General features: G+C 41.7%; 1 protein-coding gene across 1 annotated transcript in view; it reads right to left on the reverse strand.

Annotated features, from left to right (window-relative positions):
* usp24 (ubiquitin specific peptidase 24) overlaps window positions 1-25,698 on the reverse strand; it is a gene marked incomplete at both ends in the record, with an annotated part of 26,963 nt that extends 1,265 nt beyond the window's left edge. Inside the window, 59 exons of the mRNA XM_083888212.1 lie at window positions 147-260; window positions 405-523; window positions 980-1,082; window positions 1,893-1,982; window positions 2,085-2,292; window positions 3,338-3,451; window positions 3,549-3,652; window positions 3,857-3,952; window positions 4,053-4,203; window positions 4,396-4,537; window positions 4,651-4,775; window positions 5,260-5,474; window positions 5,568-5,687; window positions 5,776-5,917; window positions 6,007-6,089; window positions 6,173-6,271; window positions 6,577-6,702; window positions 6,821-6,940; window positions 7,029-7,173; window positions 7,637-7,751; window positions 7,845-8,036; window positions 8,151-8,212; window positions 8,297-8,457; window positions 8,550-8,620; window positions 8,711-8,872; window positions 9,135-9,297; window positions 9,404-9,626; window positions 9,722-9,817; window positions 10,058-10,155; window positions 10,270-10,425; window positions 10,601-10,709; window positions 10,905-10,990; window positions 11,077-11,250; window positions 11,455-11,553; window positions 11,637-11,747; window positions 12,185-12,251; window positions 12,400-12,515; window positions 12,610-12,663; window positions 12,748-12,888; window positions 12,969-13,045; window positions 13,137-13,248; window positions 13,911-14,042; window positions 14,256-14,405; window positions 15,615-15,722; window positions 17,281-17,442; window positions 17,579-17,674; window positions 17,784-17,891; window positions 18,483-18,586; window positions 18,696-18,810; window positions 18,900-19,058; window positions 19,252-19,326; window positions 19,591-19,656; window positions 20,700-20,765; window positions 20,861-20,896; window positions 21,234-21,359; window positions 21,696-21,839; window positions 21,931-21,998; window positions 22,221-22,389; window positions 25,420-25,698. Of these exons, the coding sequence (XP_083744338.1) occupies window positions 147-260; window positions 405-523; window positions 980-1,082; window positions 1,893-1,982; window positions 2,085-2,292; window positions 3,338-3,451; window positions 3,549-3,652; window positions 3,857-3,952; window positions 4,053-4,203; window positions 4,396-4,537; window positions 4,651-4,775; window positions 5,260-5,474; window positions 5,568-5,687; window positions 5,776-5,917; window positions 6,007-6,089; window positions 6,173-6,271; window positions 6,577-6,702; window positions 6,821-6,940; window positions 7,029-7,173; window positions 7,637-7,751; window positions 7,845-8,036; window positions 8,151-8,212; window positions 8,297-8,457; window positions 8,550-8,620; window positions 8,711-8,872; window positions 9,135-9,297; window positions 9,404-9,626; window positions 9,722-9,817; window positions 10,058-10,155; window positions 10,270-10,425; window positions 10,601-10,709; window positions 10,905-10,990; window positions 11,077-11,250; window positions 11,455-11,553; window positions 11,637-11,747; window positions 12,185-12,251; window positions 12,400-12,515; window positions 12,610-12,663; window positions 12,748-12,888; window positions 12,969-13,045; window positions 13,137-13,248; window positions 13,911-14,042; window positions 14,256-14,405; window positions 15,615-15,722; window positions 17,281-17,442; window positions 17,579-17,674; window positions 17,784-17,891; window positions 18,483-18,586; window positions 18,696-18,810; window positions 18,900-19,058; window positions 19,252-19,326; window positions 19,591-19,656; window positions 20,700-20,765; window positions 20,861-20,896; window positions 21,234-21,359; window positions 21,696-21,839; window positions 21,931-21,998; window positions 22,221-22,389; window positions 25,420-25,698 (7,224 nt within the window). The remainder of the gene's footprint in view (window positions 1-146; window positions 261-404; window positions 524-979; window positions 1,083-1,892; window positions 1,983-2,084; window positions 2,293-3,337; window positions 3,452-3,548; window positions 3,653-3,856; window positions 3,953-4,052; window positions 4,204-4,395; window positions 4,538-4,650; window positions 4,776-5,259; window positions 5,475-5,567; window positions 5,688-5,775; window positions 5,918-6,006; window positions 6,090-6,172; window positions 6,272-6,576; window positions 6,703-6,820; window positions 6,941-7,028; window positions 7,174-7,636; window positions 7,752-7,844; window positions 8,037-8,150; window positions 8,213-8,296; window positions 8,458-8,549; window positions 8,621-8,710; window positions 8,873-9,134; window positions 9,298-9,403; window positions 9,627-9,721; window positions 9,818-10,057; window positions 10,156-10,269; window positions 10,426-10,600; window positions 10,710-10,904; window positions 10,991-11,076; window positions 11,251-11,454; window positions 11,554-11,636; window positions 11,748-12,184; window positions 12,252-12,399; window positions 12,516-12,609; window positions 12,664-12,747; window positions 12,889-12,968; window positions 13,046-13,136; window positions 13,249-13,910; window positions 14,043-14,255; window positions 14,406-15,614; window positions 15,723-17,280; window positions 17,443-17,578; window positions 17,675-17,783; window positions 17,892-18,482; window positions 18,587-18,695; window positions 18,811-18,899; window positions 19,059-19,251; window positions 19,327-19,590; window positions 19,657-20,699; window positions 20,766-20,860; window positions 20,897-21,233; window positions 21,360-21,695; window positions 21,840-21,930; window positions 21,999-22,220; window positions 22,390-25,419) is intronic.

Below are 25,698 nucleotides of genomic sequence, written 5' to 3' on the forward strand. Positions count from 1 at the left end.
TTCTTTCAGTTCATGAGGTGGAGCCGACTCCAGCTGGGACTACAAGTCAGACAAAAAGTTCCCAGAGTTTTAACACGATGAAAACGGCTGGTCCACTAAACGTCTGTCAGCTGCTGAAGCTGCTTCTGTGATCAGTGTGGTTTTACCTTGAGTAGCTGCAGCACACCCAGGGAGAAGGGCTCATTACAGTACGAGCAGTACGTCACCATCTCTATCAGGAGAGACATCGGGCCTGACAACTCGCGCATGGCAAACATTACCTGGTAAGTACAACGAGAGAGAAGATCAATTACCTCTGAACCTTTTAATGGACAACATGATTCTTTCATATTCCTGTATAACTGTTTTTGTTTTCATTTGTAAAAGCAAATAAAAAATATAAGAAAAAAACGGTTGATAGTTACCTCTAAAAGGTAAGGCTGTCCCTCTGGAGTGAAGAGTGAGGTCAGGATGTCGGTGTGGAGGGGGAGGAGTGGGGTGGTGGATGGAACGTGACTCACCCGCAGTTTAGACCCATCTGGAGCTACACAGGAAAACACATTACCACAAATTAAGACATCGCCTGAAAAGCTCAACTGTAGAAAACGTATCAAGTGTGTCTTATGTGTCCACAGTCAGAGTTTTCGGTTGAAAAAGTGGAGGCCAGGAACTAAGATGGAAGTCGCAGTTCGGTGACACCACTGGTTCCAAAAAAGAGCTATGTTTGAATTGAATTTCCTGAAGAGTTAATTATCTAAATCGGTAGTTTCAGGTCTTCTTCTACAGAGCATGATGTCAATTTTCTAAGTTAGGTTCCCATTAAGAATAATAAAAAATAAACAGTAAAGCACGAGTGGACACCAGTGTGACTGACCAATAGGTGCCTAGCTGCAGGTGATGTCTGGGAATTTGTTCATAAGTTTGTTTTAGAAACCGGACACTGTGCATTTTTTTACACTTTATGCAAGTGAAACAAAAATATATAATTCAAGTGTGTCACCTTGTGTCCGTTGTGGGTCGAGGTCACTGTGCAGAGTGATGAGCGCCAGAGTGCTGTGGAGGTGAAGGAATTCCCGAGCCTGTGCTGGACTCCACCGCCGATTCTGTAAAAATGCACCAAGAGAAAATGAGTTTACAGTTCACCATTAATCATTTGTCATTTCATTGAAACTTTGCAAATCTGGTCGCCTTTTTCACTACGGCGCTCCCCCTTATGTCGACCGCTTTATTTTCACAGATGCTCCCCGTCCTATCCCCTCTCCATTTGTTTTCAACGGAGCTGGAGAACACAAGCCTTAAGGCCACGTGCAAATACATTGAGACGGTATCTGGTTTGCATGCTTCTGTGTTTTTCAGTTCTCGCCATTTGGAAAAAGGAAGTCATTACCCGTGTGTGGCCCCTTGCTCTGCTTCTTTTTCACCGACTCGACTGAACAGTTAAAATAACGCTATTGCTGCCTTGATCGTATTGCCAAAGTGAACACAGTTGCATGAAACAATTAGCGTTTCTTCATAAGACTTCTGATTACAAGCTGGCGGGCGTGATCATGCAAGGAAGGTTTTCTGCTAGAAGACAGTAGGGGGAGCCGAGGTAGACAGCCTGCAACAAGCCATCACAATGGTTGTGAAGCTGTTAAATTAGGGTAAAAATCCTGCATAATCTTTTTTACATAGCATGCAGTTGCAGAGCTAGGAAAAACAAAAATGTGATATAGTGCAGCGGTTTTATGAGGATGATTAAAAAAAGGCACATTTTTGTTCATATGTGCAACAGCTGCAAAAATACTGAATTATACCACATAACACTAGTGCAGAATTTCAAGACTAAAAAAACAGCACAGGGAATGAAGAAAAACTGTCATTGTTGATAATGTTTAAATACATTATGTACAGTTCATATCCTGCAGTTGTACCTGGTTATTCTGCCTGTTGGGTCCCAACAGGAAGATAAGCATCCGGCGATAAGCTGAGTGTTTCAACAACAACTGACATGGACCGCAACCCTGAGTGAGGTGAGCAGAGAGAAAACAGAAAGCCGTGATTTAACAGAACATTCGTACTCGACCCCAGAAAGAGTGAAGAATCATCTTATTGTGCTTCATTACCCTCTGTGCAAAGTTACTGAAGAGGCCGAAATACTGCGCACAGTTTTTCACATTCTCAGGAACATCTTTGTCCAATAAGGAGAGCAGGGCGTCGGTCATGTTGTCTATTCCTGGGTCTCCAAAGTGAAGAGCGCTCTCCATGGTCTTTTCCAGAATAGACGCGACCACCACCCTCACCTCCCTCACGCTGGACTCTAACAGACAAACCCTAAGGATGGCAGACAGAGGATATGGTTGGCAAACAGCAGCACATGAGGATTTATACATGATCACACCTGCACACAGTCAACGGGCCTGATTTTTAATTACAACAAGTCCACATGTTGTAGGTTTAGTCTCGTCTACAGAGCTGTAGTAAAGACATAATCAGAAGATGTAACATCATCCTGCTTGAGCAGCCACTGGTCTAATTCAATATGTGTTTGATATATTAACTGTCAAACTGTGTTTATTATATATGTGATTATTATGGGATGTAAATATTCTGAGAAGAGAGAGGAAGGAAAGGCTGAAGGATAATGTTGAAGAAGAAGAGCAGCATGTAGGACAAAGTACTTCTTGTTTTGTCCTGGAGACACAGTACTAGGTCTGACACTTGGTGTGTGTGTGTGTGTGTGTGTGTGTGTGTGTGTGTGTGTGTGTGTGTGTGTGTGTGTGTGTGTGTGTGTGTGTGTGTGTGTGTGTGTGTGTGTAAGGGCCCGAGGTAAGACTGTACTGTAAGGATTGAAATAACCTGAATTTCATCCTTCGGTGGTGTGAATGCAAACCCCTTACTGGATATTGTGTACAATATAGTCATACTGTAACAACAACTATGTGTTGGTGTTGTTTGCAGCTGTCCGTGTGCATGTCCACAAGGGAGTATAGAGTCCTGATATTCTAGTCAGGGTGTGTTCTTGAGTCAGAGTGAAGATTTAGTGGCTGCAGCAGCTTCACCAAGGTGGAATAATGTGACCTGAACCAACCGGAGGGTTCAATGTGTATTGATTAGAATGAGAGAGCAAACAATGGGAGCTGCCAAGTCTGGAGTATCGCATAGCACGAGGTCAGGTACAAAAATGCTGCAGTGATTAAACTCAGGCCAAGGGCCTAAAAAAAACCTGTGTGTCTTTGACTTTTTCAGGAGGTGCATTAGGCTGAGGTGACTGTGCCCTGTTGTTTCTATTCAAATGATGGCTTTGATTATACAGTGATTATACAGTCAGCATTGATGAACACACATCATATTAAGTCAGAACACATAATATACTGACTTGGTGATCTCTCTTCCCTCTGGCCCAACCAGGTACTGCACCATCCACTGACACGCCTCGCTGCTCTTAGACAGCAACACCTCCACTGTGGCCATCCACTCCTCTGTGTCCACACTGCAGGAGACACACGGCCAATGCAGATGTAAAAAAAAAAAAAACTGCTTCTGAAGGAATTATTGACAGATGGTTGTATATTCAAACGCGTACATACCGGAGTTTCTTTTTGGTATGGAGGTAGGTGTGGAAGAGAAAGTTAATAGCCAGCTGGAGACTCTCTTTGGCCATAGGCTGGTAGTCTGGATGCTTGAGTTTTGTCTGTAATACACACACACACAATGCTCTCTGTCACAATATAATACTACTTTTATATAGTGTATTAAGCTAATTCCAAATCTGCTCAAAATATGACAATGATCATAGTCACTCCCTTCATTTATGATTCCTTAGTGTCCTATCTGTTAAATAAACCAAGCTTAATATATGACAGTGCAGCCTAGAATCAGACAAGCAGATACATACTGCATTGACAGATGCGAGAGACAGAGTGAAGTTGAAGTAGTCGCTGTTGTAGACATCTCTGTTCCTCATGAACTTCAGATTTTCATCTCGCACAATCTATAAAAAAGACAAACAGTGTTTTTAATGAATGGTTAAGCTGATATGGTGAAAAGATTTTGAGCTGATGTCAGGACAGACCGACAGCAATGTTTGTTACCTGATAGATGCTGGCAGGCATCTTCTCTACAAACAGGCCTTTCTTCTCTCCTTTGCGGACCAGACGGGTGAGGAGGGTGAGACGATCGTTGTTGGCCCTTGGAGGGCGCGGAGAGGACTGTGGGGACACGTCGGGGGAGGACGGGGCAGAGCTAGGAAAAACAAAACTGTGTGATATAGTGAAGCGGTTTTATGAGGATGATAAAAAAAGGCACATTTTTGTTCAAACATTTTCCCAACAGCTGCAAAAATACTGAATTCTACCACTAGGGTTAGAAATAAGGATTGATGAATGATCTGTGATCCACTGAGAAAGTTACTGAAGTAAACCGTAATTGACTCACAGTGTAAGGTCCTCAGCTTCCTGCCTCATGATGCTGACTCTGCTCTTTTTGGGCAAAACAGGCGAGTTCTGGTCACTGATCTTCTGATAAAACAACATGTAGGCATTCCAGTATCTCCTTCGTACATCAGGATATGGGTTGGCTACACAGACACACAAGGACACAAATCCAATATGAGACATTTGTAACTCATATGAAAGTATAAACAACTTCAGGTTTAGTGTATAAATGTTTCAGTTAATGCATTTTACTTACACTGGTCATAGACTTTGGGCCGATACTCTCCTCCAAAGCACTCGTACTCCAGAGTTTCATCATTCATATCAAACTCCTCCACCACATTGTCGTTGAACTTGTACCAACGCCCCCGGGCACTACCACTGAGAATTGACACAGAGAAGTCGATAGATTTAAATGCATCAATGTACCAACTCCAAATTAATAATTCTGTTTTCTGAAACAGAAATATCTGACCCTTTACTCTTTGAAGATTCAGACATCTATTATATAATAAGTTCACTGTAGAATAATGATCTCTGAGATGGTAAGGCAGCCTAATTAAAAATACTACAGTGCGGGTTTGCTGCTAGGATGTAATGTCTACCTGTGACCATCCAGTCCATCACTTTCTGAGAGTGATAACACTACATAGACATGTAAATGATACAAAACACAACACAGGAACATCTGAATCCCCACAAAAACATCAGCATCCTGAGAACAAACTTGCTTTGTTGCAAGCAGTTTATATGCTCCTTGGGAAACACAAGATGGAAAATACAGTCCACTTTGTATTAGCACCAAGCACGTAAACCCATAAATATTTAAAATCACTCAGTCACTTCTGACTGCTGTGTCCCTTACCGCCTGTCTTTGATGAAGGAGTAGTAATGGCCTGCATGTGCTTGACCACTGTGGACAACAACTCCCACAAGTTCGTAGTTCTCAGAAATGGTGACTTTCTTCCTGGGGGACCCTCCTGACGTCCCGTCGCCACGTCCCTCGCCGCCCTCTCCGCTGCAGTCTTGACGAGCCATCCCAGAGACGGTGTAGGGCTCCATGTTTAACACCCATGGGAACTGTTGACCAACAACAAATAACTTACAGTTAATGATATTTGAATTTCAATTATGGGGTTTTAGCTTTATCTTGTTGTTAAAAATACTTTTTACCCTAATCTGTTCATCATATTTGATGGAACGTCCACTTTCCCAGTCAAAGCCAAAGCGCATGAGGTGAATGCAGAGAACACTGGGAAGTGATTTGATGCATGTCCGCTTCACGGTGGTTCTCTGCACAGACGAGCAAATACAGCTTCTTGTTAAGTAAACACGATTATTGTGCGACAAATCAAAAATCCACACAGAGCAGTATACAGACCTTCTCCTTGCATCTCTCACAGTAGTAGGCATTGCTGCCCTCCAGCACTTCTCCTCTGACAAACTGGTCTAATGAGATCTCTAAACTTTGACAAGCAGTCACTCCAAGGTTCAAAGCCATGAATGTTTCCTCGCGCTCATACCTGTACAATGACAGGTAAAACATGATCTGTGACGTGTCTCTAAATGACAAAATAAGTCTCAGAAAAAAATAAAATAAAGTCTCACTGACCTGTGAGGACAGTCTTTACAAATCTTCTGGTCCGAGAAGATTCCCTGAAAGGTGTTTTTGAAGATCTGTTCTCGACCCATTTTCTGGTGGAAGAAATGATGTTGGGAATCATTCATTTCCATGTAGCTTATTTGTTTTTAAATTGCGTTGTGTGAGTTTATTTTACCTTAAGATGTTCGTCGAGCTGGTCCACTAGGCTAGTGAAGAACTCGTATGCATCTTGCTGTTCTCTTACATACAACTCCTTGTTCCACATCTTGAAGATCTGCAACAGACACACGTTTATATAAGGATAACAAATTTCTTTAATGGAGCCAATGACATCATAAATAAAGTGGGTGCTAGAGAGTATAGTTTGTTTCTGTCCCTTTGGTCTAAGTCTTAAGAGAGAAAAATGTCAAAAAGAGTGAGTTACAGCTCAGAAGGTTTATGGAAATTTTTTTTACAGTCGAAATCAATTCTTGTTTAGTATAATTGCATAAAACCTGAGCTACACATTAAATCGAGAGTGTGAGTGCATTAGAAGAACACTGGTGATAATTATCTCTTGACAAAAAAATGAACTGTTACCTTCCAGAAGTTCTCAGGTATATAGTATTGCAGTTTGCTCTCCATCAGGTGTCCAAACAAAGACTGCACCTGGTAGAAGACACTTTCTTCTGGCTGGTCTGTGTCATCCTCAATGGACAAGAAAGCCTTAAACCAAACAAACAAAGACACTGGTATTTGAGTCACTGTATGAAACGGTCTCTGGAGTAAAATAGCAGATGGCACCTGGTTAATACAAAAGATAAACAGCACATGAACGATGTACCTCTGGCAGGCCTGGCTGCATGTAGAGCTGCTGGAAGACAGCGTTCATGTAACACGTGGCTCCACCGTTCTTCAGTCCAACAAAACCTGAGACTGAGCGGCTTTCGACTGGGGGTAGATACTGAAAGAGAGAGACATGATTTCAGATCTTAGCCTTAACGTATGAAACTATATGTAATATCAGACATTCTTCACATCAAGTGTCTTACATCAAACTCTTTAGAGAGGGAAGAATCGGATTGGTGGTGCATGGACAGTAACTCTTTGGTGATGAGGCGGAGGTTTGACAGAGAGCTGTCTGCCAGCATCACAAGCACCTCATAGGCAGCCAGTCTGCTGCTGGCTGTGCTGCACCTGAACGCACACAAATTAAACAAAAACAATTAAAGCAGTGTTCTGCACCACACAAAAGAAAACAACCAATGGAAAAAAACGTTTTATTTGTCTTGTAAAATTGTTAAAGTTGAATAACTGCCCAGCAGTTGTATACCTCCAAGCTTCTGTCTACAATTTTTCTTCCCAGACGATATGTAACAATCAAGAACACTTTTAAAGGGCTAGTGTTAAACATTTGAGGGGGGTATGTACATTTATAAATGCTTGAAATTGTGTTTTTGTACAAAAGTTTATTTGAACTTTAAACCAAGGCCCTTGCTTAAAGAGGGCACCATCTTGTGCTAATACATTTCTATGAGTGGAGGAGTGCTGCATTTGCTGCAATCTGCAGTCTCAATATTATTTACAGAAAACTCGTAATAGTTGCTACCATAGCTAAACATTTTTTTTTTTCTATATGTAAAGGATAAACATGACATACTTGGGATGGAAGTCATGGCTGGGAGCTGGGGAAGGTGTGGGGTTGGAGCTGTTGATGATGATGCGAGAGGCTCGAAACAAGAAGTCGTCCAACAACTGCTGGATGAGAGAAGGGCCTGGAAAAGAACCATGTGCCCCTGGTAACATTTTATAATCATAAAGTTTCCAAACGGAGTCAAATGCATGCATGCAAATTTGTGTATTCTCACCAAGATGCTCCTTCTCACTGCCACAGAGAGAGAGCAGGGTCTTGATGAGTCTGAGGTGTCCAGCCAGGAGAATGTTGTCCGCTTCGCTGGTCTCCATCTCAGAGCTCCAGCTGGGCTCAAAGTTATCGAGCCAGGAGATCTCATCCTCCAGCATGGCCGCCGCACTCACTTTTAACACTTCCATTTCGGATGCTGGAGGCGGGGAAAGCAGATGGAGAGGGGGAAAATTAAGAAGCAAACTCATTAGTTCATGAAATAAGATACTTCATATTGAGGTGACTGATAGAAGTGATGGAACTGGCTTACTGGTTAGGTCATCCAGAAGCTGACATCTTAGGTCAAAGTACTCAGTACACTGGGACAGCAACCTGAGGAGAAAAAAAAAGCACTTTCAATAAAATACCTCTGTACAAGTTTCAGTGATGTCATTCTGATGTTTTTTGCTTGAATACCTCTGGTTGACTCCTCTCATGACAGATGTGGGACTCCATAGTGGCAGCTGAGCTGTGAGAACGACTGAGAGCAAGAACAGGTTGGGTTTCTGGAGTTCATTGAAGGCTGAAGTGTCCGACTGGCTGAGAGTGTACAACTGATCACACGCTACACGACGAATCTGATGGAGAAAGCATGTGTAAGCTCACACTGCAATACTGGGCATGTGCATTTCCACTTTATTGACTATTGAGTTAAAAAAGCGCGTATTACCTCTTCACTGGGAGATCCCAGCAGAATATCGATAATGAAATCGCTGACAGAGGGCAGGTTGTAAAAAGAACCTAGAAGAAACCAAGCACATTATTTTGTGTCATTGTCTGAAGAAGATCTGTAAAATAAGAACTTTACATTCTTGTATAACTGCATCTTACATAGTTGCTGACAGCGTAGCTGCAGACAGGTAACCAACAGTGACAGAGCCTCACGGGCGATGATGGCATCTTTGATGGAGACACTCTGCTGTCTGACACATATTCCCGCATGCAATGCAGTGGGTATGGTCTCCCCCTCACTGCTGGAGCTGCAGTTACTTCCTGCAAACATAAACAAGTTTCTTTGACTTTCATTTCTTTAGCTTTTGTTTGTAGCTCTGCAAAATGTTCCACCATGAGCTGTTCACAACTAATAATCACATGATGTCGATAACAAACCAGGAATTAAGGTGTGCTGGACATGATTTATACCACAGAAATGTATTGACTCAGTATTAAGTGAAGTATGCAGACAATTTCAAGAACAATCAAATAAGACAACAATGTAAAAGAACAGTGTATTGATGTAGTTTTTTTGGCTCACCTGTACTGCTGACCCTGGTGCGGACTCCCTGGGACACAAGTGAACTATGGGTCTCTCTAATTGGCTGTGGGCTGCCAACCAGATCCAGTCGGCCTGCAGCAGCTGCCCATGTTAGGCGCATAAAACAGGCCACAGTGGAGGTGAAGTCGTCTACCTCCATGGTCTAGTAAAGAGAGAGAACAAACAAACATTGTACTTGAAAATGCACTGCACTCACAAGATCATTCTCATTCTGTGAGAGTGTGTGTGTGTGTGTGTTAGTCCAGCACCTGAATTGCTACACGAGCAGCAGGTATGATCTCCTCCACTCTTATGGACGAGCGTTCAGACAGAGACATCTGTCTGTAAGTGGACTTCTCTGGAGTTCCACATAGAGACAGCTGTCGCCCACTCCTACTTGCATTACGAAATGGACGCGATGACAGTGCCTCGCCATCTCTGATGACATCATCATCCAGTGCTGCAGGCATGCTCTGACCGACCAAAAGAAACCTGCAAATTTGCATTATAAACGTAAATATCTAAGTCCAATGTGAAACATTGCAAGGCCCAGAATACTGACTCTTATGCAAATAGGCAATTTGTACCTGGCCAACTGAAGACAAATTGAATAAACCCCTTGTCTGGTCTCATAGTCCACCTCTGGTGGGATTGAATCTCTTTGCATCACATTCACCACCAGACTACAGAGACAACACAGAGAATCACTATTGTTATGATGACAAATAAAAACATACAAGCAAGGTTAACATAGTAAATTTGCAGAGTTGTGCTTGTAAATAAATAAACATAAAAATTACTCTTTATTACTGCTCAACAACAATGCATCTGTATATGTGTGCAGGTATACAATGCAACTTATCAAGTCTAATGACACATCCCACAGTGAATCAATGCAAATACCAGACAGTTAGTGTTGTTACCTGAGTCCTCCTGCTTTGAGGAAGTTCTCACAGAAGGATTTGCTGCTGGTTTTGGCCATCTCGTCATCTGATGTGGGCATAAGCTTTGAGCTCAAAACCTAACAGACACAAGCAGGGACAAGATAACAGATGTCAGTGCCATTGTTCTATAAAATTAGAATATAGGTGACAATCGCTTCACGTGATGCGTGTAATTTCACGTGTGTGCATACCTCCAGGTTGTATAGCACTCTGAAGGTGGACATGCCAGGTGCTGAGGATCTGAACAGGGACTCTAGAATGGATGCAGCACTGGGCTGGTGCTGCTGCTTGGTCGCCATAGATGGAGATCGAGAGCCTGCTCCTTGCCCGAGGGTGAACAGTGTCTTCTACAAAAAATAAAACAAAAAAAGGTTTCAGAAAAAAGCTGAGACACATAGTATGAAGGAGAAGGTGAGAAGCAGGACATAGATATTTCAATACAGAGTAAAGGCATTGAGTGAAAGACAAAAGTGGAATATTTATGTTCTGTTCGGTCACATCTCATCAGAGAGTCTGTGGTACCTGGTGACTCCAGACACTGGATTCTTTGGGAACAAAGTTGTCGAGAGCATCCTGCACTTCTGGGTCTGTTGGGATAAGCAGCAGCAGCTTCCTCACACGCAGGGTGATCCTAAGGGTAACAGAAACATGCAGTATGAACAAGTTGTTTAAGGTCCTACTGTAGTGTAACATTACATCATATCTACATCATAACATGTCTAATTAATGCATGATTATTTCTGTCAAAATAATATTTCTCTCAACATAATAACTTAAGACACTTGTAGCTTTATTTTCCAGAAAGTTATGGCAATTCCGCTTTTACCTGGTTTCGTCAAGGTTAGCCAGCTGGTAAAGCATCTCAAACACATTACACACCAAAGCCATCACCACACCAGGTAAGGACTTCTCCTGTAGAAAAAAAAGAATCAGCACGGTGCATTGAAACAAATGTAAACATCCAAGTCTGTGCACAAATCTCAACTCCTAAGTCTTACCTGCTCCAAGGCATAGGCTGAGTTGAAGACAGCAGAGCTGGAGCTGCTTGAAGCAGAGGCTGAGGACTCGGAGCTGCCAGAAGGAGTGCCAGTGCCTGAGCTCTTCACAGTCAGGGTCTGCTCATCGCTGAAGCCAAGCTGTGACAGCAGCTTCTGGTCGCGATTCATGGTCAACTAATAGACGGTGGAGGGGCAGTGAAGGGATGGAGTGAAAGAAAAAAAAAACAAGGGTGTGTTTCTCCTGCTACACAACATATGCAGTGGGCCAACCCACAAAAAAACAACGAGCCGTGCAATAACTTTTTGTATTTTGTCAGATTCTATGTACTGGCCTCAGAGGAAATATCCTTAAATGAGGGGGGAGATATTAAGACTCACCACACTGTCATTGGCAAAGATCTGGACATTATCCACGGGACAGCTCAAGTGTTCAGATATCTTCCATCGGATACTTCCTATTGTCTCATTACTGTGGGTCTGCAAGATAAATACCCAAAAAACACACAGTGAGAGGATGTAAAATATACAATGAATGTGTAACAAGGTACTTCTCATAGTACCTCAACGCTGAAAGTGTCTTTGGTTGACTCATAGGTGATGTGAAGAGTTACAGGGTGTCCATTGTACGAAGCCCCATGAGGTAGAATAGTACGAGGAACGGAGTACATATCCTATAAAGAAATAAACACCAAAATATATAAAAAAAAATGTTTTCAGCAGTTTGAAAAGTGCAATATGGATGCTGATGATAACATAACTGATACAATTAGGCCTGGGTTATACTTTCTGTGTTGTGCGGTCACAGAAAGCAGCTTCTGACCCCATTTGTATGTCTCTGTATTCTTTACATGCTGACATGCAAAGTGTTGAGCTCTAGAGAGAATGAAGAGTCAACGCCTTAAGTTTAAGTGGTCACAAAATGTGGAGGTGCTTGCATATGTCTGTAAAGGGTCAGAACGCACCACTGTAGACACTGTGATGGCATGGACACACAAAAGTATAACCCAGGCCACAGGTTGCAGAATGTATTGTGCATGTCTAGTGTCTGTACACAAGAACACTTTCAAATGAACAACAAAATCTTAATAATGAAGACTGCATCATGTACCTCTATAGTAATAACGTAGCGCTCAGCCAACAGCAGCAGTCTCTCGATTATTACCAGCTTAGTGGATCTGGAGATGAAGATACAAAGAAGTGCTTCAATAGATTCAAACAGGTGAAAAGCTGTATGTACAAAAAAATTACTGAGTGAATGAGTAACACAAATACGTGTTTAAATAGGACGAGTAACTATGCTCTTACCCAAACCCCCCTCTGTACCTTGATGGTGATTGTACAGACGTGGCCACAGTCGGCATGGCAGTGGCCGTCAACATCTTGGTTGCCCTAGTAACAGCATGCGTCAGAGTCGGCCCACCCAGGGCTGAGCTAGCTGCCTGTACAAGAAAAGAATCAGAAATGTGGTTAAGTTAGGTTGATTTTTGAGAAACGGCTGAATCACTTCTACTGCCAACTTGTTCGGCTACTCACCTCAAGTCTCTTGTAACAATCGGCAATGAACTTCTTGTGCAACGTTACAGAATCCTGCAACAGGTGAAAAATGAATGATGACTAATGAAGGGACTGCAAGGAGACTGGGTCACAAGATTACATTGTGTCCAAACTGACCTTCTTCATCTTGGGATTGAGGTTGGTGTAGCTATATGTGATAATGAGCTGGATTGCTTCATTTGCTATTTCTTCATCAGGGGTTTCCATGGCGATGCGCCAGATAAAATCCATCCCTGCCAGGTCAAGGCGCTCCACACACTGAAACCAAAAAACATTAACTTAGCACACCCAAGTTATAAAAACCATCATGTAGAAAAAACCTGCAAGTGAAAACTGACCAACTGAGTTCCTTGACGTTTAAGGCGATGATCACACAGATTAACATTCTCAAAGAAGGTCTTAAACAGATTAAAACCTGTAAGAAAAATACAATGTAAATATCATGCACTTGTTAATTAATCATTAATGGAATGCTGTTGGTCAATCGTAGCTGAGCAGAGTCTCACCGTTCATGGTGATCTCATAGGGCTCCAGTTTTAATATCTTCTCCTTGAAGAGCTGCTGCTGAACATCACTCTCAAGGTCATGCTGTCCTTTGGTGAACCACTCAAAACACATCTGCACACATCAGAACATGGTTTTAAATACTTATGGATTCCGGATTTGAGGTGCTATTTAACTGTAGAATGTCCTCACCATCTGCATGTGTTTGTAAATAAAAAACTGCTGCTGTGTAGACAAGATGTTTCTATGTAAACATGTATCTTGAAATTGAGACCCCACATTGGGGACTGAGGAAGGGTGTTAATAGTCAGTGCCACAAATGCATTCTCTCATTTTGTTCAACTTTGGCTCTAAGAAAATTTTGACTTCCAATCTCTACAAAGTGGCTCATGGGACCACTCTCTCCTCCTTCCCTCTATCATTTATGGCACTGATCCTTGGGGAGCCATGAGGGAGATGGAGCCAATCCCAGCTTACATCAGACAAGAGGAAAGGTAAAACTTGGACAGTGCGCAAGTCTATAACAACCACTCAATTTTAGCAACAAAATTGTGAACAACTACCAATGCTTCTGTGAACTTTGTCATATATAGTTAAAAGTTCTGTTTTGATATTTTACAATCAAATTGTTATGCCTGCAGAACCCTGACAATGAAACAAATGGCTTTGTGTTTTTGTGTTGAGTTCCCACTTCCCCATTTATTTAAAGCAGTTATCAAGACAAAAACTGCAAATGGCCCAGGACCAAGGCTGTGTTTGTGTAGCTGTTTTCTTACCTCACGGTCAAGTTCACAAACATCTGGCCCTGACACCAGACACTCCCATAGCTCTTTAGCTCGGTTCCAGACCAGATAGAGGCTGGCCTCCTGGAGGAAGAAGGCCAGGAAGCGTAGGTGGCTGTCCAGATACTAAAGACAGAGTCAGAGGGGTATATGTCAATTTGACCTTCGAACACACACAGGTCAAAACACAATATCAAACTTTACCAACATAACTCCAGTCCAGCTCCCATAAAATGGTTCATATGACTGTCAAATTATAAGCTGTATCATCAATATTAGTATGAGCTGCGCTTCAGCTTCACGGAACAGTAAAGATAATCAATAAAAATAAGAACAAACCTCTTGGTAGGTGTATCGTCCATCTACCAGGGTCGAGCTTGAGAGACCATTATTTCCTGCCGCAGTCACACCAAGTCGATGGCAGCACACAAGCGACCCCGTGATTAGTTTGACAATCTCAAAGTTCTTCTTCAGGTCCTGAATGATGCTCTACGGGGAGGTAAGGAAAGTTTACCATGAAAACATTGCACTGACTGTACAACATATCACTGCGATAACGTGGGTTTGTGCATGTGAGTGTGTATATGTGTACAGCCAAAGAGGGCGCAAGTCGGCCCAGCGCAAAACGAGTAAAACGGACAGACAGAGTAGTTGTCTGAGATGATGACGTGACGCCAGCACCGCTCTATATTCTTATGGGTGAGTTTTCATTAACGTTGTTAATCTACGTAAGGTTAGTGTTCAGTCACATACAGGGACGTTTTTTCTTTTAATAATCCACAGTGCGTTTCAGAACGTTATGTGGCTGCATTGTTATAAACCAGCTCCAGGACCGGCACAAACATGTGCTGATGTGCTTGAATCATGTGTAAATGACACAGCTTTGTGTATGAAGTATTGACTGTGATGCTAATGATTTAGCAACTAGCTGAGAATTAGCACATCATCAGCTCATTCAGGAACAGAATGATCCATCCACACTATACCACAGAGCCACTTCAATGTATTTCATTAGTGCCTGCGGTGGCAAGGCAGTTTGATTTGATATATGAAATATGTGTGTATCTCTGATCCTTCTCTCTTTAAGTATATATAGTATATTTTGTTTTTTATGAAACAACAAAAACAGATGCTGGAAATACAGTGGTATGCAAAAGTTTGGGCACCCCTATAAATGTTCATGATTTTTTGTTTGGATAAGAAATGTCAGTTAAATATATCATATTGGAGACAAACACAGTGATATTTGAAAAGTTTATATGATTTACAGAAAGCCTGCAATATCAGCAGATTCTTTGGAGAACAATGTCTAGGAATCAGTGACAGGGGTGCCCAAACTTTTGCATACCCCTGTATGACAACACAAGTGTAAGGACAAGAAATGATAACAGAATAATTGTATATGTATTGTACTGTGTAGCAGTGTAGCCAACAGCAATAGTCACTGACAGCTTAAACCAGGAGGGGGTTGTTCTATGTCAGTGTGATGATTCTGTCTCTTGGCTCCTAGAAGGTGTACATCTTTGAGGCTAAAATTCTCCCTAAAGCAGTTTGAGGAGTGCCTACATTCAAATGGTCATATCTTCTTCAAATATTATCCGAAAGCTTAGAAATCACACTTTCAGAATCTGTAAATAACTAAAAATGCCCCTCGTGAGACTTGTGACCGGTTTTGCCATGGCTGGCCACATATATTACCTTGTCTTGTTTCTGATAGGTCTGCTTGATGAAAGAACGAGTGATCTCGTGCAGCTGACGGAGAGCAGGAACGACCCAGACTGCCTGAGGACTGCTCTGCTGAGAGGCCTGTTGCAAAAAACGCACACAAACCCACATGCACGAGAGAGAGATTGCCAGTCATTGACACAGACCAAGCATACAAAGGCTACAAAAAGATTGTGATTGTCGTTACTCATTCATTTTCATCGCAGAGCCACTATTTCTGTAGTCAGAGATGTGTGAAGATGAAAGAAGGAAATCAGAGCAAGAGATGTAAGGAGTCTCTTTAACTGGTAAATTATACATCAAACATGTACATCCTGAATAAAATTATTGATATCAGATTCCTCTCAGCTTAAAGGTTCAGTGTGAAGGATTTACTGGCCTATACCATTGAAGTTGCATACTTCAGTCAAATGAATACTGATCCCATCACCGTCCCTAATTTGGCTTTCAGGGAACATAAAAGTTCTGACTAAGTGCCAGTGATTCTTGTTTGCCCATTCAACTGTATTGTAGATATAAAGGGCTCATTATAAAGTCACAGGAACATTGCAACTCCTATATTTAGGGGAGGTATACACTTGTAAACGTTAAATTCTGCACATAAATCCTACATTGAACCTTTCATAAACTGTGATAGCACTTCCACCAAAGCTGTCCCCTCATTCAGCAGCTAAATCACTCATTTGTTCTGTCTCACCCAAGATCAACACCACTGTGTAAATCATTAGTCAGTGGCAAAGCAGAAAATTAATATACACCTGGTTAAACAACCTCATGTTACAATCATGTGTGAAATTATCATCTTGTGACAAATAAAACCCCCTTTGTGGTCAAGCCCCACTCCACGATTGGTTGACTGGAAGGCGTGCAGCAGTGAGATTGGATAGAGATTGGTCAAAGGAAATAGAAATTATACGGGCTTCTCCTCTTACTTTGGTCAAAGAGTTAGCTTTCTTCTTGCCCCAAGAGCCAGTAAGAAATGAGCTTTGAGTGTCGCTGCCTTTAATGTCCTCCTGAGTGTGAGTCTAGAGACATACATTTTATTTGAGGTGGGGCAGATTGCAACTACGTTTCATTCAGTTACGAGTGGCTTAACAAACATGCAGGTAAGTTTCATGGCAGATATTTCGACATCACGTGACAGCTGGAAAAGCACAGTGCAAATAAAAGCTCTATGGTAAAAGCTCTGTGGTATCTAGGTGTATCAACTGTCTCAGACAGCCACTGCACAAAGAACCAGTTCATAGAAAAACCGGCACTGCTTAATTGTTGAGAATTTCATCCAAAACATATTACTATACATTATATGGTAATGACTGTGTTTTACGCTATTGTCCCTAATGTTTACACATCAGCCTTTATTTTTGGCTTTCCACAGGAGTTATGGTTGTTGACAAATGCATTAACAAACATTTCTTAAATCTTCTTACTTCTTTCTTGACATTACATTAAATTACATTTAATACACATTGCATTGTAAGGATGCTAGACTGTACCTACAGCATGCAAGAAAAACATTGGGGTGCAATGTCACAGGATTTCCTTTATGAAATCAGAAAATAAGCAATACACAAAATCTAATTTTTGAGCACCACGTCGACATAGATAAAAATAACTGATGGGAACATATCTGTCTCACCTTCTTAATGTCTTCTATACATTTAATGATGTAACTGCGTTTCACCGTCTCTTTGACAGCATAGGCATCACTCAAGATCCCCAGGTGCTCATCCAGCGCCTGCTGGACAAGACTGGTAGGGAGAGTAGGCAGATGAGCCAACTCCCAGAGCACCTCCAGCACCTGCACAGATATAAACAAGAGCCAAATGGATCAGAATCAGAGCTACACTTAGAAACTGACAACTATCATACTGCAGATATCCTTATCTCATGTTGGAATACATCTACTTGTCCTCTGTCCTATAACTGGAACATACCTTTCCAGTTGTAGCTTCAGAGCGAGCCTCTCTGCCAATCCTCCCGATCAGACTGAGCAGCTTCTGCCTCACGCGGTCGCTCTCAATCTCCCAGCTCTAAATTACATGCAAACACATTGCTGTTTACACCACACACACTCGCACGCCACTTTACATTGATTGATATTTCTCTAGATTTCAGTCCCTGAGACTTTGTAGCACTGACCTTCTGTATGAGCACAAAGAGGTGGGTGAGCTGGTCAAAGCTGAACTTCACAGCAGCAGCAGCAATGATTGTATGAATGTTTTCTATCACAGTTGAGGACTGGCCTGCCTGAAATGCCCACAAAAGAATCAAAACATCCATCAAATGGAGTGGACAGTTGCAATCTTAAGAATGTATCACTCACTCACAAATATGTGCATATATATATAAATACTAGGGATGTCCCAATAAGCTTTTTTGGGCCCTGATCAGAATCTGATATTTTTGATGTTCAGTATCTGTCAATACCAAGCCCAGATTCAATACTATTAAAAAAATAATCACTGTCATCACTGTGAATAATATTTCGACTGAAGGAAAGGGAAGGCAGGGATGTCACCAGCTCTATGTTAGCTAAACCAGCACTGTGTGTATACAACATTGTTATTGTGCAACCAAATGGTTAAAATGTTACTTCTCCCCAGATTTGTAAAAACAAGTAATAGACAACCTGCTCACTAAATTAGCTGAGAGCCAGTGCATGTGGAAAACTCTGCAGCTCTGGTAAAAAAAAAATCAGGGGGAAGAGATCTGGGAGATCGCTGACCTCAAATCAGTTAAAAAAATAAATGCTCAGATGAGATATATCCCTAATATATACAGACAGAAAACCCTGAACTTAAAAATACAATGTAATAAACTGTGATATCTTCAGCTCACCTGGATTTTCCAGATCTTTGAGAGTTCATCGAGTGAAAGTTTACTCCCCAGCAGCTCAATGATTCCCTTTATCCTTTCACAGTATTGAGCTTGATCAATGTTGCCTGATACAGAGAAACATTGAAAGCATCACAGTAAATACAGCTGAAGAACAATAAACTAACACTATTTGGGTAAATGCTTAATTTTTTTGATGTGCGAGTATTTACTTACCCTCCAGTGCTATTGACAGGACTGAATTCTCTACAAGCCAGTCAAGCAGTTTATCTGTGTCAATAGCATTTTTCACCGTCTTAGACACAGTGCTCTCTTCTATTAACTTTGTAACCTGTAAGACAAATATAAACCATATATAGTGAGTTAAAAAAATTATTAAAACCGTTTAATCTTAACTCTTGAGAATCTATAAAAGCCGACCTCTTTGAGGGAGTTCATCTTGGTGGAAAAGTGGGGGGTTTTGAGCATACGCAGCAGTGTGTCTAGCCGAAGGTCGTCCACCACAGCAACCAGTTCCCTCTGAAACCTCATACACAGCAGCTTGATTGCCGAGAGCAGGTCGGGGATGCTGACCAGACGCTAGTTACAAAACAAACAAAGAATAATTAACCGATTACTACTTCATTAATTTGTTACAGATAAAAAAATTATTATGATATTCCTGTGCTCACTTTTTAAACTTTCCAAGCTTTATACTGAAAATAAATGAAAAACACATATACAGACAATAAATAAATGCCTAAGGGTGGGGTGAATATAATATAAAGCATACCTTGTCTTTAAGGTCCTTTTCCTCCAGATTCTGTACATATGTGATCATTTTGTGGATGACTGGATCAAGCATGGGCTAGGAAATACAAAAAGAAAAATTGTCGATCTCTGTGGGGAAAGTGGGCCACTGGAGGAGCAAAACTTGGAGGGCACAGTGAATAAAAATAGAATTTAAATCAAAATTTAGAACAAGTATGTACATGTACACAAACAACACTGATCTATTCAACACTGAAACAGTAATGCAGACATACAAATACAATCAGAACAAGGGCACAGAACAATAAAGGAAAAAGTGAAGTGTATGCGAGTGTATGTGAGAGCAGATAAGAAACGTCACCTGGACAAGGCTGGAATTTAGATATTCTGCACAAACTCCAAGAGGCTGGACCAGAGCTGACACACACTGTGTTGGGAAATAGACACAGAATAAATTAGACAGCCAAACCAAAAGTGAAATTAAGATATTAGTACATAAGACTTGGTCAGGCTACCACTTTGCTTTTTGAAAATCAAGATAATTGACAGACTATGGCTTTTCCTGGCTCATTAAAGAAAACATACACGGCTCTTCTTTCAGGTTAAATTGTGTTTTTACTGTTGCATGCGAGTCAAAGAGAGCGAGTATAACCAGATGTGTGGGTGAGGCTCCAGAGATAGACAGAGCGCAGCTGTCATGTGTCATTCAGTGCTAAATCATAGAACCTTGCTCAGTGGTTCCCATGTTTCTGACAATCTCCCATTTATTCTGCTCGTCTCCCTTGGAGAAGCTCCTTCACTTTCCTCATTTAAGCAGTGAGTAGGCCCCCACCCCCACCCACCTGCACTTGATTTCCTGCTCAAAGCACGCAAATGAATAAGCCTTTAAGAGTCAGCAGAGGAGGGAGTACTCTGCCCTTAATCTATTGTTTTCTTTCACTTTCACAGCCCCTTTTTTCTCCAGTGCTTGGAGTATGTTTGGTACCTGACAGCTTACACACTCCACTGAGGTTCCTCTGCTACTGAAGAGTGCAACAGAGGTCTGCAACCTGCCTTACTAATATGCCAATGGACAGAGGGAGCAATGTACATGGTGTGTACACATGCACACGCACACACACACGCATACACACAAAAATCAATGGTTTTGCACTGCTGTGCTTCCTGACAGGTTCCCAGAAGGAAGCATCAGTACAAAGATGCCTCAGAACACATACCACAACAGAGCATTTCAACGATCACACAGCAGGAGGATGAGAGTGTGTTTGTGTGCAAGTGAGCATTACTGAGAAGGGAAAAGAGAGACATTCAGCCCCCTGGAGCTAAGAGCAGTGGGGGGTAAGCATGGAGACCTTTTGCCTGTATAGGCCTTCACAAGTCCGTCTACAGTCCCTTTCTCAATCCATCACCACAGTAAAAACAATGTCACCAAATTTGAGGGCAAGAAAACAGTGGGAAAATAAGTCTTACAGCAATTTCGATTTCCTCTGCGTTGAGCTTAGTCTGGATGGAAGTGAATCCTCCCAACTCTCCAAACTTAACAAAAATACAAGAGAAAAATATATATTAGGTTGATACAAATGTGATATACTTGTATGGATACAATATCTGTACAACTGCTTGTCACTTACTCGATTCACCAAATCGACCAACCAACCATGAGGCTCCTGAAACAAATGCGTTTGCAGTTGTTTATGTAGCAATAAACTTCAACTGTAAATTATTGCAAAATTCATACACACTCGCGCGCATTCACATGCAATTTTCTGACAGCTGTTGCACGTCAGTCACACGTATCATGCTGAGCCCCTGTGGCTTAGTCATACAAGATGGGGGTTGAAGAGCTCAACTATCTGCTCTTGAACATGAATACAAAACTGAACATAGGCTAATAAGTTTAAATTAATATTTATGCAGATGAACATACTTGCAAGTGTATCTTGATAACCTGGCACACATGCTAGAACACCGCAGATAATTAACTGTAACTGATGAGGCACTTACTTTCTGATAAGTGTTGCAGGGAGAAACCGCAAACGTGTTGGCCTCTTCTCCGAAAACTTCAGCCCAGTTCCTCTGAGAGGCCTTCATCCGATTTTTGAAATGGTACTCATTATCAGGGTTGAAGGCCTGGGCACGTCAACAAAAATATTGAGCATTAGTATATGCATTATGATGATGATCTATTATAGTATTAATGAACCTATCACATCTAAAAGCGACCTTGAGGGTCTTGAAAGGCGCCTTAAATATAATGCATTATTATTATTATTATTATTATTATTATTATTATTATTATTAATAAAAGGATTGTTTATTTGATCACCAATCAATATCTTAATAATTGGAGGATTTGTCAGGTATTGGCATTCAACATGTTCTATTTTCTATTTATATTATCCGTCCATCCTGGAATATATTTTAGGAAAATTTGAAATACGAATGACGGAGTGCTAGAGAACACACCATAGTCAGAACTCCCATTAGGTTTACAGGTACAGGGTCTTGCTTGACTCTCTCTGCAACCAACTCCACCAGCAACATTAGCATGTTGTATATTCCCTCATGGATCTCTGTGCCCCATTTGTGTACAGCACTGCTGGTCAGCAACTGAGGATCGAGAGAAAATGAAAACACAGGGAGGGTTGTCAGTAAAATTATACTACAACATCACGTAGAGCTCAATTTCTTTACTGCTCACCTTTTTAAAGGCCTCCGGCATGCAGCGCTCCATGAAGCGCTTGCAGTTCTCATCAGCATCAGCAAGACCTGGCAAAAGGCAAGATGATGGATTTACATACTCAACCCACATCTTTACTTGGAGAAAAACAAATAGTTTTGATAAAAGAGATACAAATTGAGACATGATCACACAAGATTTTAAAATACAACATGTGAAAAAACACCAGACAGTCCAAACAAAACATGCCACCTACACAGCAACACAGATGGGAAGCATTTTATTTCCCTTCTCTACACATACAGACTTACTGAGTCTGGCGAGGCAGGTGGAAGCGATGAGGCACTTGCCCAGAGACTCCTCTCTCTTGTAAGGTATCGACCAGTGGTCGGTAAAGACTCGACTCTCCAGCTCATACAGGTTGGTGGTGGGGAACTCCATGCTCCCCCCAGAGCAGTTCCCATTCTCATCATTGCTCCTCTGTAAATACACATACGATAAAGTTACACACTAATTCAAGTGGGTGACTTTATTCCAGAAAGCTGACTGCGTGATTCTAGTGATAAAGTCAGACATGCATGATTCGTGACTGGAATCCTCCCTTTGGAAGATGAGTTGAGAAAAAAGGTGTCCTCTAAGATCTGCCCTTCATCATTTGTCTCCTACTTTCTCTCAAGACACTGTGCAGTTATGTGACAGGGGTTGTGATGTGTAAAAAAGGGTGTAAGAGAAAGTCAGGTGTAAAGAACACCTTGCCATAGGACGTGACTGTCTTATTTGTTGCATGATGTACTCACCATGGCATTTTTTAAGATGGAAGGTTTACCTTCAGATCAATCAAAGTCAACTTCTGCATTCATGCAACATGGCAAGTGACAGTAAACTACTCAAGTATGTGTGGGTAAAACAACTGCAAACAAAATGATTTTTTAATTATTTACATCATTAGGTTGCCTGCATATTCATGGTGACTTTCAAATATTCATGATCAAACTGCAGAACTCCTCTTCTGAAACAGTGGTGTGATTCAGCACACCAAGACATCACTATGTTATAGTTGAAATAGATTCATGATTTACTGTAGGATTGTGTAAAATAACAAAGGATTGTGGTGATCAGAGGATAAACATGTTGTTTTGTATGAAAAGTGACTGGGCCCAGGGATGTATTGGTACCCATTATAAATAATAAAAAAAACACACTATAATTAACTTGTCCTTTTTGTCTGAGAGCACTGCACATAGTTACCCATATAGTTATGTAAAGTCTAACCATTTTGACTATATTGTCACATATTAGCATACTAATGGGCAATGCATTAAGTACATATTTTACTGCACTGCATGCTGATACATATACAGTACAAGTTGATGGACTGGATATTAAGTAGAGGAGAACTGGGGGGATTGAAGGGGAGGAGGAAGCAACAGTGGAGCATCATATTTCATTTCTTCCCTTTCTCAGAAAACTCAAAATGACAGCTAGATGGATGAGAGAGTCAAGAGGTTGAGAGCGTTGAGAGAGAGAGACTTGCCTAACACCAGTGACAGAAGACAACAGTAAATTTATGTACTTAACATTAGACCGTCCTTTTTAAGCAGCCGTTTCCAAATAAAAAAACTTAAAAAAGACAAAAATAAAAAAAACCTCTCAAAGATGCAGCTAAGTTGTAATAACTTATCAACACCTAAAGTGCTTGGGGAAAACTCAAAGGCACCGTGGTCATATGTGTGTTTGTGTGTGTGGTGGGGTGATGAGGTAACTAAGCGACTTAGGCAGTGCCACTCTGTTACTATGCATCCCTGCACAACCCTCCGGAGAGACCCTAGCCTGCAAAATATGCAACATGTTTGTGTAAGTCAGAGAGCCTACTGGGCTATATGTAAGAGCAAAACACAAGGCCAAAGACCTGCTGCATGTCTCTAAAGAATAAACAAAGCAAGCCACATAAAAGAAGAAAGGAAATAAACAACTTTTTATTTGACCATATGATGTGCAAGATACTTTAATTGTCTTAGATTTAGCAAATGTGATTTCTGTAATCGCCACTGCCAAGGAAGTTGTTTTTGGTTGCAGTTGCCTGCCTACGTGTGTGCAGCATAACTCTAAAAGTAAAGGATGGATTTTGATTGAAATGACTGGGGATCAGGACTATGGGTCAAGGAAGAAATCATTTGATTTTGGTCGTGATCCAGATACACATTACCACAATTTACACATAGGAAATCTGATTGTTGAAGGTCTGTGCTCTCTGCGTGCTTTCTCCGTGTTATTCATATATATATGGCTGGTTTTAGAGACAAATTAGTGGATGGCTTCTTCTTTCCAACAGGTATTGGGGCCAGAGCAGTCTATATGTACTAGATGTGCTGACCCAAACACTCTGCATTAAATAACAGCAGCTCAATCAACTTTGCCATCAGACCAAAGGGATAAAAGGATAAAAGGACTGAATAATGCTCAGTTGTGCTCTATAGTGCACCAACAAGGTCTTAAGAGAGTCAGGAACACAACAGGTTTATATGTAGAATATCAAGGGCTGACACTTTTGAGGACACAGGTATTCATAGGTAACTAAGGAGAGTTTACTGCTCCATCACTACGAACAGTGAAGAAGGACCAAGTGGTATCACCTGCAGGTAAATTACTGATTATATGAGTAATTAATTATTTGCATTGCTGTGAAGTACGTTTTATATATCGTTCATTTATTAATTTTCTAATATTCATAAATGTTTTTACATTTAATATTTGATACGGTGCCACTCTTACACAAGACATTCCCAGTTTGGGATCAATAAACTCGGTTGTCTGTCATTGAGATAAAAACCTGTGGCCTCGATTCAGCCGACACGAGCAAATCGACGACACAATAATTAGACATGTTAACAGTCGAAGGCGTGGAGAAAATGTACCAAAATGGCCACGCATGTAAAAGAATATTAAGAAACGGCGATTGAATCCGGTTCGTGTGCGCCGCAATCTCGGCAGGACATGAGCCGAGCTGCCGCTGTCAGCCAACCTACCAGCTAATGTGAGCTAACCGGTGCAAAGCAAACTGAACAGTGCTAAGGCTAACTGACAGAACTGACTGTCACTGCCAGAGTGCACCCTTCTAAAAATCTACTGCCACAATCCTACAGCGGTGGGTCAATGCCGATCCAGTTACTAGCAGGTTCAACTCCTAACTAAGCTAACCTAGCACGCTAACTAGCGAGCTAGGTTAGCCTCTAAGTTTATAAATGTCATTTAGCCTCGGTGTTACAGTAGCAAATCTAAGCGTCTCACTAATGGACACTTCTCTAGTCACCATGAACTAGTAGTATCTGTAGCATGCCTTGTCCCACACGAGAGACGGTATTTCATGTGCTGCTTTGACAGCTTACGCTGGGCTCCATGCATGTAGCCCTTAAGTTTAGCTAGTTAAATGGGCGAGTCCACTCTCTCCCATTAAGTTGCAATTAGCTCGTGCTATCCTCCCACGCTCCTTCAGTCGATGCTTGCCCTTACCTCGCTCTCCACCACGTCGTGGTATGCAGGCGGGGGGTCAAACCCTCCTGTCCCAGTCCGCCCGCTGTTTTCTCCGTCCCCAGTGGAGCTCGAGCCCGGGGCAGGCCCACTCTCCATCGGCTCGTATCCATACCCGAGTCCGGGGCTTTCGTTGGTCAGCAGCGCCACTGCCTCGTTGATGTCATTCTTTGCAAGACGGAGCGCTTTCCGAATCACGTCTGGGTCTGGGAACCCCATGCAGAGGAGCGTCGTTATGTGCTGCTCCTCTTCGGTCTCCAT

The sequence above is a fragment of the Microchirus variegatus genome (genome assembly GCF_963457635.1).
Source record: "Microchirus variegatus genome assembly, chromosome: 4".
NCBI classification, from domain to species: domain Eukaryota; kingdom Metazoa; phylum Chordata; class Actinopteri; order Pleuronectiformes; family Soleidae; genus Microchirus; species Microchirus variegatus.